Raw genomic sequence first — 15,631 nt, 5'->3', positions numbered from 1 at the left:
CCGCTGGAGAAAGGCAGGTTGGCATTCTGCAGGTTTGAGAAGATTAATAGTGGTATTTTGGGTTGCATTTAAAATCCACTTTGAGGGGGACTGAGGGAATGAAAAGGGGATTCGTGAACACCCTGATCTAATTCAGAACTTGCAGTAAACAGAGTGGAAAACTGCTCTGTGTCCAAAGCTCGTCCCCTTCAAGGAGGGACCACAGGACTTGCTGTGTGTGGCTGAGACCTCCTGAATTCCCTGACAAAATCAGGAAGTCCGTGTTGGACATTCGTAAAGTGAATAAGCAGAAAAACCAACCCTCTAAGACACAGCTTGATCAAGCGTTTTTTAAAATCTGTTGTGAAGATGTTTAGAAAACCAAACCAGTGATCTATTTTCTCCTTCCTTTGATACTTTGAACCAATTGATCCCTCTTCTCTGAAATCGGTGGGGTGACGCCAGCAGTTTGAGTGGTGTCCAGGCTATTTGTTAGGCCAAACGCTGATGTGGAGCAGCGATGCTGCTGGGTGGTGGTGGAAGAGGTTCGTTTTGCAGGTGTTTGAGGTGCTGTGGGGCTTCACTGACGCGATGGGGAAGGACTGGAAGCACGAGCAGGACTGTAAGTGATTTACAGTCCAGCCAAGCCTCCCCTTATGAGGGCTTTGCCACGTCCTTCCCCTTCTTTCTTCATCAACCCTGGCCCGTCTGGGTGCTCCAGCGGGGATTTCGGGGCTGGGGGAGGTCAGTGTCACAAAGTGGGGCACTTTCCTCCACTGTAAATAATCCATGTGCTGAACCATGGTGCGAGCACCTGAGAGCCCAATGGGGAACTTGCCAGGGCTGATGGACCTGTCCGAGCTCCCGTGAGTGAATGCAGAGAGGAGACCGAGAAGGGTGCAGGAAGCACCTTCCGCTAATTACAGGAAGCGCGGGGGCTTGAGGTTTGCTTTGAATCTCCGTCTTAAATACGATAGTGAATCTTGAGGTATTTCCCTTCGTGTCGTATCAGGACTTTACCTCTTCGGGGTCACCTGGGTGGAACGACTTCCCACATCCTGTTCTTCTTTCTCACGCTCTTTTTCTGATGCTTTCTGTGCACCTGGTAACTTTTCATGCTGTTTTAAGCACCTGCAGTACTTCTCCATTCTAGTCACCTTCAAATAGGGCTGAAAACCAGAGCTCGGCGCTGCCCACGGCAGCCCCCAGTAAGGCTCTTGCTGTCCCCTAAAGAAGTTTCTGAATTCCCCCTCTCACAGGAGCTGCTGGTCGGTGTGTGAGGCTGCTGGGCTGCCTGCAGCCCCTGTCCTTCCCCAGAGCCTCAGCAAAGTGACTTCCAAGGTGGAAGGATTAAAAAGGAAGAGCGAAATGCAGCAGTTGCCCCCCAAGCCTGCCTGGAGCCGATCAGGTCTGGGTGTGTGTGTGCTGAGGGAGAGATGGTTGGACATGGCTGGCGCGGGCTCTTCACCATAAAGTGAGCCTATGGCCCAGGCGATACTGACTGAGAGGGACAGCTGGGAGAAGACCTGGAGGTGCCCAGGCAGGATGCTGGGGAGGACGTTGTCACAACAGCAGGCTGGGCTGGGTGCCAGGAACTGCCAGGGCTGTGGGCAGCTCAGCAGCTGGTTAAATCCTCCGACAGGCGAGTCCCTCCGGGGCTGGCGTATGTCCGCCGCTCCTTGCTCTGCTCCTTCAGCTCGGGACCTTCTCAAGCACTGCTGAAGGGGGCTGTTGTGGTCCCCTCACAGTGGCCGGCCTGGGAACAACAGCCGAGGACAGAGCCCTCCCGGGGCACTGGGAGCGCTGCAGTACCGGTGGTGACGTTGGCCGTGGACAAGCGATGCTGTGGGTGGTCACGATCTGGCTGGTGCAGCCTGTTTTGCAGCTCATCTGGTGGTGTGCTAGGGATGAGGTGGCCGGTGCCTTGGTGATATTCCCTGGCCCTGCCAGCCCTTCCAGGGGGTATGAAGGGGTCACCCAGCTACATCTTTGCTGGGGACAACAGCAGAACGTGCCATGTAGGGAGTGCAGCTCTTCAGACGCTTGGAAGGGAGCATGTGAGTGCTCTGTGTGAGCCCTGCAGCCCAGGTGTGATCTCTCCTACTCTCCTGGCTGCTGTCTGTCTGTCCATCCCTGCTGTGGTGTGGGCATGCCCAGAGTGTGGGTGCCCTGCCTGGGCTTGCCGTGGCGAGTGTGACGTGAACCTTTGGCAGAAGCCGAGCCTGGCCTGGGCAAGGGAATGCTCCTGGGCGCTTGCCTGGCTACAGGGCTTGCTGGGGAGGTGGTTGTGCCAGCAGGATATCAGGAGCTGTCTTAATCTCTGCGACTCCCTTTTTGTGTGTGAAGGCAGGTGTTTTCCACTAGTGTCTGTGGAAGCCTCAGTTTTCCATAACCCCCAGCGGCACTCGTGGATCACAGCCCGGGGGATGCAGCGGTGGGAGCTCACCCAAACAGGCATCAAAAGGTGTGAGTTAGTGGCTCTTCATGATGTCTGGATCTCCAGCCTGTTGGGCTTGGCTTTGCCAGCGGTGCTCGCCCTGCTGACAGACGAGCTCAGGCAGTGGGACAACCTGTCTCCCAGTGCAGGGCTGTCTGCGGAAGGGACTTTTCCAGCGCCACCTGACAGCTTGCGGTGGCTGGTCCCCCATCAGCCCTGTGCTGGGGCTGAGTTGAGAGTGATGCTGGTGGGTGTGATGGCTCCTGGCCAAGGTTACGGCCTCGGGCTGGTGAGACCCGTGTTCCAGCAGAAAATACTCCAATTTCTGTGAATTAGGGGAAACCTGGGTAGCAAACTCTAACGATGTATTTCATTTAATTCCTGAAGCCAGAACATTCCTGGGTTATTTTATTCCCCGTCTTCCCCCTCAGCTGGACATAGCGTGGTGGTTTGTTCCCTGTCCCTCCCAGTGCTAATTATCCTGCGCTGATTATCACACCAAGGGGTTCTGTCTGCATCCAGTGCTGCTCATTCCTCCTCACCGTGATGTGCACTGGCTGTGCTCGGAGACCAAAGGGAAGGGAGCAGTGGGCTGCAGTGGATCCTCTGGTGTCTAATAAAGGTTGTGTGGTCTTCACCCCACGGCCTTTGGCTCTGGAGCAGCTCTGGCTCCTTACTCGCTTTGACAAAGCGGCTTATCCGCCCAAAGCTCGCAGGGATGACCCAGCTCCTGCCTCTCAGAGCTGAGCTGCAACTGCCAGCAGTGCTCAGGGGCTCTTGGGGAGAGGCTGGAAGACAGTGAGGTTGTGTACACCCAATTTTTTAGAAAACGCAGCTGAAAATGGCAGCCCTGAAGCCAACCTTTGTGCTGCGGAGCTGCAGAAGCGGAGTAGCCACCCTGGAAAGCCGCCTGCCTCCCTGGGTGGCTGTGACAGCTGTTTCTAACAGGCAGGAGTAGCCCCAGTACAGACTGGTGGTAGCGCAGGCGTGCCTGGGTTTTTGTGGCTTTGGCGGTGAGTAAATACGTTTCCCGCTTGCTGCAGGGCTGGTGGGAGGGAGGGAGGAGCTCGGGTTTAATTTCCTCCTGCTCCCCAGAGGGTCAGAGTTGGTGGAAAACCCAGGGAGCAGTGCCAAGGCTTCAACAGCTGCTAATGCCTTAAATACGTGTGGGCAAGTTATTTTGCTTCTTGGAGCATTCATTTCCTCCTGTGTGTTAAACACGGTTAATGAATCCAGCCTCTCTCGCAGATGGCACCAAAACGTGCCACGGTGAGGGCTGCGGCAGGGATCAGCTCCCCAGACCGCCAGCCGCCTCCTAGCAAGATCCTTCCCACCGTACAGGGCAGGGTCTGCCCTGTTCTCCCTGCTTTGCTGGCTAATGGCAGAGAGGGCCACTCCTGAAACACGGTGAGGAGTGTCCTGCTTGTGAGGGGATCGAGCAAAGCTGCAGGGAGCGGCTTCTGCGGGAGGTGGTAATGACTGCCCCAGCCAGGCAAATCCCCGCTGGAGCCCCACTGGCCCCTCCAAGCTTCTGCGGCTTTGGATGCTGGTCTGGGTTGTGCTTACAAATAAAGCAGGTGGCTTGAAGGGGAGGATTTTGTTTAAAAGTGTGGGGAAATGGAGTCTTGGGGACTGGGGAAGGATGCTTAGTGCTGTGGTGTTCCAGAGAAGGGTCTGAAGCTGTGTCCACATCTCCCATAGGGAGTGGTGGGTGCTGTGTAGGATCGGGAGCTGTAACCAAGGGAGCAGAACCAGCGTAGCTCTGTGCTGGGATGGGGCAGGGGAATGTCCTCAGCTCGGTGCCAGGAGCAAGCCCCTGGCTCCACATGGCTGTGTGCAGCACACCAGAAGGTACTCCTTTAGAGGGCTTTGCTCTGGGGTTGGCATCTTCTGGAGAAGAAAGGTAGGAGAGGTGATACGTGAACATCATCGTAGGCTGGGTTAGCCCTGGGAGGGGGATCAAACCTTTGGGAATTGTGGTAGTACTCAGTGTTGATGTGAGGCAGGGCTGGGCACAGCCCTGGCTGGGAAGGAGAAGTGCTGGCTGTTGTCCCAGAAGCTGCAGGGATGCCATGGCACAGGAGGACATGGCCTGCTGACCAGTGCGGAGGAAGAGAGGAAGGAAGAAAGGGCTGTGTTGGTGGAGAGGGTGAGTTGTTACAGAATTCCCCTCTTCCTCTCCATTGGGGTATTGTATACGTGTGGCTCGGTGATGTTCAGCTCAGACCTGGCCCCAGTGCTTGAAATGACAGCAGTGGGGGCACCACGCTCTCATCTGGCACTTTGCCACCTCACTGGTGTTGCAGTACCTTGAAATTCCGGATGGTTTTGTCATGCTGAAATATGAGCGTCCACCATAGCAGATTGCATGGGAACCAGAGGTTGGAAATCGTATCAGGATCTTCTTGCTCAGTTTTTGAGGAGAGTGTTTTATTCACATCCCTTTGTCCATAACCTGGTATCACCTCCAGCGTGCAGCAGCAGGAGAGCAGGAGCTGCAGCGAACGGTGGGATGAAATTGAACCAGAGAGGAGGAGCCCATATGAGGGAACGTTCAGAGAATACCAGGAATATTCAGGAATTCCCTGAACGTGTGGCTGGGAGTCACTGGCTGGGTAGAAGTCTTGACTGTGGGAGCAGAGGCCACAGCAGCAGGGTCCCGGTGGATCCCCTGCCTCACTCTGCACCGCAGTGCTTGTTCGTATGGAATCACAGAATCGTTTTGGTTGGAAAAGACCCTTAAGATCATTGAGTCCAACCCAGCACTGCCACTCACCACTAAACCATGTCCCCCAGCACACATCTACATCTCTTGCACTGGTGGTCTCCAGCTCTCCCTCACCTGAGACCTCCACCCACCTGCCTGCATCAGGCCCACACTTTCTCCTGGCAGAGCCTGGCTGGGGTAAATCAGCAGGACCTCACCCAGCCTGGCTCCAGACTTCTCTCGAGAAGCCAGCACTGGTGTGGTGATACTGGAGTAGCTGGACTCTGAGCTGGTGGACTGAACACGCCTCGTGGTGTTATACAACAGCAACTCTTTCTTGTGTGGCAACACTTCCTCCTGCGCACTGCGGCTGCGGATCTGCCCCAGCTGCATGGTGGCAGAGGTACCTCAAGGCGCTGGGGGTTTCCCATGATTTCATCAGCCTCAGCTCTGGGTTTTCTGCAGATGTCAGAGAAGGAGCAGCATATGCAGCCTGTGTGACACTCCCACAGTGTCAAGTGTCCGTGACAGTGCACCCCACCGTGGGGTTAGCTGGGGTGCCACTGGCTGAATGTGCATGTGTTTAGCCCGACTGAAATAAGTATTTGGTTTCTCCATCATCACACCACTTGGCTTAAAGCCTCTGGCAGTCCAGGCTGACACCCTGTGCCTTTACACCTGGAAAGCAGCTGAGCAGCAGCTGGTTCCTGGCTGGTTCTTCTGCAGGGTGCTCACAGCTTCCAGAAGTTGGTGGCTTGCACAGACATCATTTGATTCTCCATTTCCCTGTGCACATCTTAAGGGCTCTTCTCACTTTGTAGAACCTCTGATTCCTGGGTGACTTGGACTGAGCCTTGCAAAGCAGGAAAGAAGAGTGAAGAAGGACCAGGGCAGGGATCATCCTCCTGGACTGGGGGCACTGATGAGGCCACACCTCGAATCCTGGGTTCAGTTTTGATCCCCTTCCTCCCAGAAGGACATTGATGGGCTGGAGCGTGTCCAGAGAAGGACAACGAAGCTGGGGCAGGGTCTGGAGCACAATGTGCTGAGGAGCAGCTGAGGGACCTGGGAGGGTTGAGCCTGGAACAAAGGAGGTTCACGGGAGACCTTCTGGCTCTGACAACTCCCTGACAGGAGGTTGGAGCGAGGTGGGGGTCAGTCTCTTCTCCCATGCAGCAAGTGACAGGACAAAAGGAACCAGCCTCAAGTTGTTCCAGGGGAGGTTGAGGTTGTCCCTGAGGAGCCATTTCTGTCCCGTTGGGGTTGTCCCGGCCTGTCCCAGGCTGCCCAGGGCAGTGGTGGAGTCCCCATCCCTGGAGGGGTTTCCCAGCTGTGTGGAGGTGCTGCTGAGGGACAGGGGTCGGTGGGGACCCGGCAGTGCTGGGGGAACGGGGACACTCGAGGAGCAACCAAAGCGATTCTGTGATTCTGTAATTTCTCTCCCAGCCTTCTCAATGCGCGATTACCAATGATCCCCTTCCCAGAGCAGCTCTGGGTTTGGTTTCTTTACCCTCTGGTGTAACGACCCTGTGTTCCAGCCCTTGGGAAGGATCCCCTCCTGCTTTCCTGGCTCAGTGGCAGGTTCAGCTTTGTGCTCTGCTGTATTTTTATCTTCTACAGGCAAGTGAAAACACCCAAGGAGGCTCCTGGGCTTTATGGTATGATGATGAAGCACAAGCTCTTCAGTATCAATCACATCATGAGGGGTGCCCAGGCACCATGTTGTCATCTTAGTTGCTTGGAGAAGGGAAGGAGGGGAGGTCCAAAGCCTCTCTGATTTTGGGGAGTGGGCTTTTCATGACCTGGTCCTCCAATACCCTGCTCATCTGCAGCTGGAGAGGGAGCAGCTCTACTACCAGCCATCCTCTTGAGAGGATTATAGGAGCAGAAATAAAGGGATGAGATAGAGGAGGAGGAGGAGGGAAATACCTGAGAAGGAGCTGAGACAAAGAGGGTAAATCAGGAGAGAAGGGTCCTGAAGAGGAGTGACAGCATCTCATTCAGAGCCCTTTGAAATGGAGGGGAGAATCTCCACGGTGTTAGGTGGAGCCCACTGCATTGGGCTCTGGCGAGAACAATCTGTTGCGTCATTCGAAGGTGTTGCAAAACTGGGGACATGAGGGGAAAGCACAGCCTTTGAATCAGAGCCAGAAGGGGAACCTCGGTGGGCTGGAGAGCTCTTTAAAGGGCTGGAAGAGCTGGTTCGCTCGGCCAGACTGGCAGCGCCGAGCCCTGGGTCCTGCCCAGGGGGTTCTCCAGGGAGCTCAGCACACGTGAGGGAACCTGTGTCAAACTGTGGCAGGTAGGAGAGGAAGAAGGTGGGGATGGTCCCTGTGGTCAGGGTGGAAGGCAACCCTGTGTCACTCAAACCCCTTCAGCTCTGGTCTTTGTCCTGGAAACGGGGACAAAGATTTTAGCTAGGCTGGAGAGAGGCACTGCTGTCTGTGATGCTGGTTTGGGCACAGTGACAGCTCTTGCTGGAGTGAATTAGGTTCCCCCTAGACAGCGGGTGGCATTTGGGCACTTGGCCACCTCAGTCTCTTTCTCCCTAAGAGGCTGGCCAGGTTTGGTGTCGTTCTGGGAAGTCCTTGGAGAAGATTGTCCCGATGCCCCCGAATTAGCTGCAGCTGAGGCACAGGAGCCTGTGTCCCTCCCAGGCACACGTGTTGCCTGAGAGAAAGTCTGTGGGTGGCTTCTCTGTGCCAGCATGTTGGATTTCAGATGTTCCTGCTCTGCTCGTGTGGATCCAGCTTGCTTTCTCCTCCAGTGACCCCCTCATTGGCTTCATGCTGCTTCTCACCCTTCCTGCCTCCTGCCTTCATCACAGCCCAGGCTGCCCACGTATCCCAAACTAGCTTGAGGTGCAGCTGCTAGTGCTGGGGAAATAAGTGGGTTAGGAACCTGAATGATATTTCAGGTCCAAATCCTTTTGATTCCCAAAGGAAGGTGGGTGCCAAATTCTCCTAAGCCTCCTTCAAGCTTTCCTCCCTTCTCCCTGCATCTTGCAGTAACCCCTTGGATGTGCAGGGAGAGTCAAGGCTTGGTTGTGCTTAACCCAAGGCTGCAACTGCATGTGCTCAAGAGCTTTTCTTGGCCTTTCTCTGCCTCAGTTTCCCCATCTGGACAGCAGTGCGGGGGTGATGGGGCATTCATACTCTGGTATTTTTCTGGCTGGAGACTAGGTCACCTGGAAGAGATTAATCCAGTGGTTCCTGGCTGTGTACTCATGCCACGGACCTGCTGGTGCAGCGGTCTGGCTCCTCACAGGAAGCTCTGTGGTGAAGCAGCAAGAGCAGGGAGTTAGCACAGGATCAGAACAGGGGGTTGGCAACAGGGTCCACCAACAGGCCCCAGCATCCAGCCAGGAGAAGACAAGGCTGGAGACAGCTACCTGCAGCTGGTGGGTCTGGGGCCCACCTTGGAGATAGGTAAACCTACTAGATAGCTCTGGCAGGGACTGGGCTCCTTAAAAGTAGCTGCTGGACCAGTGGGCAAAGGTGGGTGGGTGTGTGGGTGGGGGTCCCAGGATGGGCTCATCTGAGCAATTCATCTATGAACTTATTCAGGGCCCTGGTGCTGGTGGGAGCAGTGAGCTGCAGGGGTGTCTCTGTTGTGTCAGTGATTGAGCTGTGCTGGTGAACTCGTCCCTTTTTTTCTCCTCTCCAGCGCCCCAAACCTGCCTGTCAAGATGTCCAAGCCCAGCAAGGTGACCCAGGCCCTGGCAGGTAAGGATCGATCTCTGCTTCACCCGCCCTGTCCCCAGGGTTTCACGATCAAGTGGCACTCAACTGCCTACTGTTAGTTTTTAGGAAGAGGCTGAGATGTCGCTGGTGTTCAGGGTTTTAGGTCCAAAGACTTTTCAGAAAGGCAGATTTGGGGGAGAGTCAGATTTGGGATGGTCAGACCTTAGTAACTGTTCTTCTCACCAGTGCTGGTCCTGAGGCTCTCAGAGTGGGTTGATTTGAGGGTTGGGTGTTCATCTTCTCCCATTGCTGTGGATGGAGTAGTGGGGGGAACCATATGGGTCAAGCTCAGCGCTGGCTGTTACTTGCTACTTTTTTAAAGTCAAGGGGAAAGAGGTATGAGGTGGCGCGTGGTTTTTAATGTTTTTAACATGATTTTTTGGAAAATGTGGGTTTGTCACAAAAGCTCAGCTGGTCTTTAGCTTGAAAAGTTATTGTGATGCCTTGTCTTGGGGAAAAGAGGGGACAGAAGGAGAATCAGATATTGTCTCCTGTGGCAGCAGGGTACGGGTTTGCTTGTTACCATCCAGACCTGTGAATACAAACCCAAACACCCCCGAGGAGTGTGTCTGGCGGGGTGGAAGTGCCAGGTTTCAGTCCTCCTTCACAGAGCAGATTTGCCGGTTACACGTGAAATGGTGTTGCCTTGCAAACGGCAGCTCGTGCTCACAGCAGCGGCATTTCCATGCTGGAATGGTCGGTGTGTTTGCGCTGCTGTTCCTCAGCCAGCGCCGAACGGCGGGACCCTGGTGTCGGGGTGCCGGGGATGTGGGTGCTCTGCCCAGAGCAGATGTCTTCATGCCAACACCAGCCGTGTGCTCCAGATCGTGCCGTAACCCAGGGGTAGAGCAGTGGAGAAAGTCTTGGAAAAGACCTGATGTGTGGTGTTTTCTGGGGATTTCTGTGCACATTTCAGACACTACAGAGTATCTATTAACCCTCTCCTTCCTCTGGTTCCCGTCCATGTATGGTCTGTTGAGGTGAGCAGCTCTTTGGACGCTGAACTTTGCTGCCGAGCACGTGGAGACAGTTACATTCTCGCTCTTAAAGAAAATGTTCCCATCTTACTCCAGGAAAGATGATGGTGTTTGGTATGTTCACCAGTGTCAGGCTTTGCCCTGCCTAAAGCTGATCCCCCAGGATGATGTTTCCAGTTGTCTAACGTTGGAGGGCTGAGCCTTGCGTGTCCCTACAGCCAAACGAGCACTGCGTAAAGACTAACACTGGGTGTCCCCGACCGCGTGCAGCCCGTCTGTCTCCCCGTTAGCAAATGAGTCTTTGAGGAAATGAGGTGTAAAGCCCAGCTGAGACTTCGTCCAGGTGGAGGACCTGAGCAGAACTTATAAGAACTCTGAATTTCATCCCCTGGTGTTAGCACTGGCTGTGTAATTAGGTACTTAATCACGAAAAGGTAAATACAGCAGAGAACCAAAGAGCCCTGGTGAATCCAGGCCGTGTTAACGCTGTTCACTGTGACCTCGTTCTACCTGGGCAAGTCAACCACTGAGAATTTGGGAGAGGCAAAGATGCGTGGTCCACTTACACCTTGTAGAGCCACATTGAGATAGGAAAGGCTGCAGGAGAGCTCAGCAGAACAAGCCATTTACCACCATTTATTAAACTGAAATTAAAAGGTCGAGCTTGTAATTGCTGTCTCTGCTCTTGGAGGCTGGGGCTGTAGAAGAGGGAATCGTTTTTCATTTTAATAACCTCTAGCTCTCCCCGAGGCAGTGAGCAAGAGGCACACAGAGGTGCAGAGGAGCGCAGAGCTGCATGGGCTGGGCTGAGTGTGGTCAGGGCAGAAGCAGCAACCTGGGGCCAGCATCTTCCTCCGATCCACAACTTGGTAGGACATGGCTTTGATGGACGCTGTGCTGCCTTCCACTGAGCACGACAGACCTGGGAGGTGTGAGGGCAGAGGGCAAGCTGAATTGGAGTCTGTCCTTAAAACCTTTAAAAAAAGAAGCAGAGGGAAGATCTGGACGAGTTAATTAGCAAGTGAAAGGAAAATAAATCTCTGGGAACATTTCTGGCAAAAAGCGAGCAGCGGAGATCTGCCAAAAAGGCCAAATTGTGTTGAGACGTTAATTGCCTGGGCCCTTAGGAACACCTCCCTCCCTGCTACACTCTGCTCTCTGTTTCCAGCACCTCTTCTGGGAAGTGGTGTGTTGTTCATATCCCACAGATAGTGTTTGAGGTACTTATTATTACTCCCCCAGCACTGCCAGGTTCCCCCTGACCCCTGTACCCCAGCAGCACCTCCACACGGCTGGGAAACCCTCCAGGGATGGGGACTCCACCACTGCCCTGGGCAGCCTGGGACAGGCCGGGACAACCCCAACGGGGCAGAAATGGCTCCTCAGGGACAACCTCAACCTCCCCTGAACAACTTGAGGCCATTTCCTCTTGTCCTGTCACTTGTTCTGGGGAGACAAGACCAACCCTCCCTCGCTCCAATCCCCTTTCATTGTCCTCCACCGTTGAGAGCGAAGTCGGTTGTTCAGTCTCTGCTTCTGTTGTACTCCTTTTTTTTTTTTTTTTTTAATGGGCTCTGCAGGTTAATATTAGCGAGGTGGTATTGATCTCTTGAGAGCATTAATTCTGCATTTGCCTATCAGCCGTGCGTAGGCGGTGATAATCCCTGTTCGTCTTTGGACTTGCTTTTCAAATGTCAGTCTCTGCTCAGAAGCAGATTTTTGCAGGAGACAACTTCACCCTTTCCTTTTCTGCACCAATTCCAGGGAATTGCATTTTGCCACCTGGGTGAGTCAGGCTGTTAGAGCTGATCTCCCCATCCCTGGGGGGGTCCAGCATCCTGCCTGTTGCCCAAGAACGTTTTCCTCCAGGCTCTCTCATCAGCATGAGTTGGAGCTGCTTTTCTGGGAATACCTCCTGCCGTTCTTCAACCGTCTGAAGGGACTTGCCCAGTGCAGGCAGCACCTCTGGTGCTGGGTTTCACCCGTTCGGTCCTACTCACTCATTCAAAGAACAAGTAGCTTTTGTTGTGGGGACGTTTAAGCTCTTCCTTGAAGCTCCTGGGAGCAGGGAAGGGCTGCTGGCCTAGACTGGGCTTGAGAGCATGCAGTAGTCTTGCGGTCTTTAGTTCGAGACCTAGAGGAGGTGATTTTGGTTGTGAAATTTCCGGACCCGATGCCTCAGTTTGAGGGCTGATGTCAGGCGCTCTCCTCAGCTGTGCCTGCTGGGAGCAGGAGAGGCTGAGGGGTGCTCGCTCAGTGCTCGCGTGGTTTGAAGACCCTCCTCTCCTGGCCCTGCAGCTCCTGGGAACTGAGGGGCTACAGCCTCAGACCTCGACCAGCACTGATGGTACCTGGTGAGGGTGATCCACGTTGCCTGGTTTGCCGTTACCTGTTTCCGTGTGGGTGCACATGGTTTCACCATGCGTCAGGCAGCCGGGGCTTCTGGCCAGACAGCTCTGCCAAAGGTTCTTGGGTAACCTGGGAGAAATTACGACATCCATCCATACCCCTCTCCTCTCATGAAACCCCTTCTGTCTGTCTTTCGGTCCTCAAATGAGAAAGTTTTAGTGAAAGCATCCACCTTTGTGAATGAAGAAAGGGCTCGAGCAGGTTCTGGAGTATTTGTTGTCCATGGACCGTACGTGGCAGAGGCACAAAGGGCAGTCAGGGCTGCGTAGGAGCAGTTCTGCACGTGGGGCACTGATGCAGGGGTTGTGCAGGGCAGTTCTGGTCCCAAGGTGCAGGTTTTTGACTGGTTGCATATTTGAGGCAGAAAATCAACTTGCCACTTGCACATGAAGCTGGCAGCTGCTTCCCGTCGTAACTCAATTTTCAGTCACGTGCGGGCGAGGAACATCATTTTTCTCCTGAGTGAGTGTGCTGTTATACCTCCCTTTCCCAACCCGGCTGGAGAGAGCCTTGATAAAAAAGAAAACCCTTTGAAATGGCAGCTTTGGCTGTGAGCTATGTGCGGGATGCTGGCAAGGATTTCCACCACGTTAGGACGTGGTTTTGCATGCTCTGGGAAAAACACCAGCTTGGAGGCTGCCAGGCTGCGTCCGTGAGTATTTAGTTCTTAGTTCTGGCGATGGCTGTTGCAGGTGGGAAGTTGCCTCTTGGGAAAGCAGAAGCTTTCCTGAACATGAGTTTCACAGCAATACGCTGCTCAGAACTGTTGTGACTTGTAACCAGCCCGTATTTCACAGGCCACCGTCGCGTTAGCGCAGCATGAGCCGTCCTGCAGCTCTCCGAGCTGTCCTCCTCAGTGATTCATTAGCTTTAACAAAATCATCCCTTGGCAGCTGGCTGGGCTGGAGGAGGGTGGATCTGCATTGTGCTGGGAGGAACTGGAGTGCCAAGGAGGAGGCGGTGTGGGGAGAGCAGGGGGCTGCCGCCGCGGGCAGCTCCAGCCCACGGTCAGCCCGGTGTTTGGAGGTGGTTCAGCTGTACTTCGGTGCGGCCCCGTTGAAACACAAAGCTTTAACTGAGCAGGACCTTGAGGGTTGGCGGGTGATGCCCCGCATCCCTCAGAGCTCTGCGAGTGGCAGGACTTTGCACCACAGCAGACTCGGTGCCCGAAAAGCCCTAAAGCCATGGCGCAGAGGAAGGTCCTGTCCACACACACGGGCCAGACTTGTGCCCGTGTTCCCCTGCTTTAATTTGCTGCCTGGGCTCCTCTGAAAGCCCCTGGATCCTGCCCCTGTGCCAACTCCCACCCCGCTGCCTCTCGGATGTTGCATCAAGGGCTCGGGTTGTGTTTTAATTTATCTTTTTTTTCTTTTCTTTCATTTTCTTTGAACGGTTGAAAGTTTTTTTTTAATGAATGTGTTTCCCCGTTGTTTCCTTCCCGCATGTCGATGTCGTACCCACTGTAGGCATGACGGCTATTCTGATGTCAGCCGCTGGACTCCCCGTGCACCTCACCTGTGTGCCGCAAGCTGCCAGCACCCATAAAGCCACTAAAAAACACAGCTCAGTTAAGGAGGGGAGGAAAGTGTCCAAGAAAGGTAGTTCCTGCTCAAACTCTGGTATTTGCTTCCGTCTCCTTCTCTTTATCTCTCTGCACTTGTTCTGCCCCCCTCCTTTCCTCTTGTCTCTCCCCCCACCCTCTTGGCTCTTCTGGTTTGACCAATGGTGTTCGTCCCTGCAAGGGGAGAAGCAGGACACGTCCCCTCTGGCCTGCATGGTCTCTGACTGGCTGTAAAGTGGAGCCGGTCCTGCGGCAGCTCTGCTTGTTTCCACCCATCATGAAAGCTGGAGCAGCCCAGCTGTCCCCTGTGCATGTCAGAGATTCCTCCAACCTCCCCCGTGGTCCTGCTACACCCTCTTGGGGAGCCATGGGTGTCCATATACCAGGACCTTCTCTGACTCGGTGGTGGGACAAGTCTGGGAGCTGAGGGATGGTCAGGGAGAGCGTCCTTAATCCTTAATGCTTACGTGCTCTCAAGAGAAGGTTTGCCTGTGAGCCGTGCTTGTCACAGCTGAGTCATGGCATGAGAAGGATCTTCCAGACAAGCAGGGTCCTGCATCATACAGGGCTTTCAAGGGTGAGTTGTAGAGGATTTGTTCTCTCCACCTCTGTCTGGGGTGGAAGGGAGTGGAGAGAAACTCTCTCAGGGGGATGTGTCCTGGCAGGAAGGGCCAGGTTGCTCCAGCAACTCTGCTGCTGAGCTGAGCCACCTCCAGGCTAGGGCCCTCATTTCTCCTCTTCAGATCTTACTGGTGTCCTACACCCTGCCCCTGGCAGAGCCTGTGGGCTCCTGGTTTAGAGTCTTGTCCCACCCATGTGTAGCAGCCCCGGAACTCTGTGGGGTCAGTGTGAATCCAGCCCGGTGTGGCTGTAGAGGCAGTTTGCCAACCATGGCACAGGTGTCCCGGGGTGGTCAACCACCACCAAATCGAAGGTGCTTCCCCATCACATAAGCAAAGCGGGGGCTAGAGGTATGGGGGAGTTCAGCAAGGAAATGCTTGTGTTGAAGAAAGAGGAAAGAGAGCTGAGGTGGAGGGGAGGAGGCCCTAGGATGGCTGGGGAGCTTGTTGGTGCTGGTGTCACCCTCCTTGGAGTCTGTGCTTGGTGGGGAAGCGAGGTCCAAACCCACCTGAAGGGTGGTGGAAGGAAAATAGAACCGAAATGTGGAGGGAGGTATGGTGCAGCAATGCGTTATGGAGGGAGCTGGGAGGAGGAGATGCAAACGGCTAGAAGGAGGGAGAGAGCAAATGTGTGGAGTAGGATGTGTGATAGAGGGGGAGAAGAAAGCAGGGGCGGCAGGAGAGCAGCGAAGAATGGGAGGAGCAAAGCAAAACGGGAGGTGAAGACGAGCCGAGTGGAGGTGGGTGGCGGAGGGACGGGATGAGGATCTCGCTCCACGGCGGTGGAGTAACACGGCTCCTGGCGCTTCACTCCCAGCACAGGCAGCATCTGTGCAGCCCTCCCCAGCCGGGGAGGAGGGCTGGGTGGTGGGGACGCCCTGGGAACACCGCTGGAAGGGAGCTGTAGAGAGGCCAGGCCCTCCCGCAGAGACGTTGCCTTCACCCTGTCACTGGAGGACCCCGAAAAATGGAGAGCCAGGTCTGCCACTGGTGCTGGGTAATGACCTGAAAGTGGCTGTATTTAGGGCAAGGTGTGGCCACAGGCACGCAGCCCGTCTGCAGCGCTCGTAGCATCTAACCCTTCGCTGGCATGGAGGAGATGCAGGTGCCAGCACCCAGAACGCTTGTGTGATGTTCACAGGAGCTACAGCTGCTGAGCAGGGTGGGGAGAACGGCAAGGCAGGGCATGGAACGGGGT

At 54.8% G+C, this 15,631-nt stretch overlaps 1 protein-coding gene across 1 annotated transcript in view; it reads left to right on the top strand.

Annotated features, from left to right (window-relative positions):
* DTX2 (deltex 2, E3 ubiquitin ligase) overlaps positions 1-15,631 on the top strand; it is a 32,625-nt gene that overhangs the window by 6,366 nt on the left and 10,628 nt on the right. The window contains exon 4 of the mRNA XM_010141075.1: positions 8,790-8,848. Within this exon, the coding sequence (XP_010139377.1) occupies positions 8,790-8,848 (59 nt within the window). The remainder of the gene's footprint in view (positions 1-8,789; positions 8,849-15,631) is intronic.

The sequence above is a fragment of the Buceros rhinoceros genome, unplaced genomic scaffold (genome assembly GCF_000710305.1).
Source record: "Buceros rhinoceros silvestris isolate BGI_N320 unplaced genomic scaffold, ASM71030v1 scaffold15628, whole genome shotgun sequence".
Classification (NCBI taxonomy): Eukaryota; Metazoa; Chordata; class Aves; order Bucerotiformes; family Bucerotidae; genus Buceros; species Buceros rhinoceros.
Note: the sequence above shows the minus strand (reverse complement) of the source record. Positions and strands in the feature narration are given on the sequence as shown.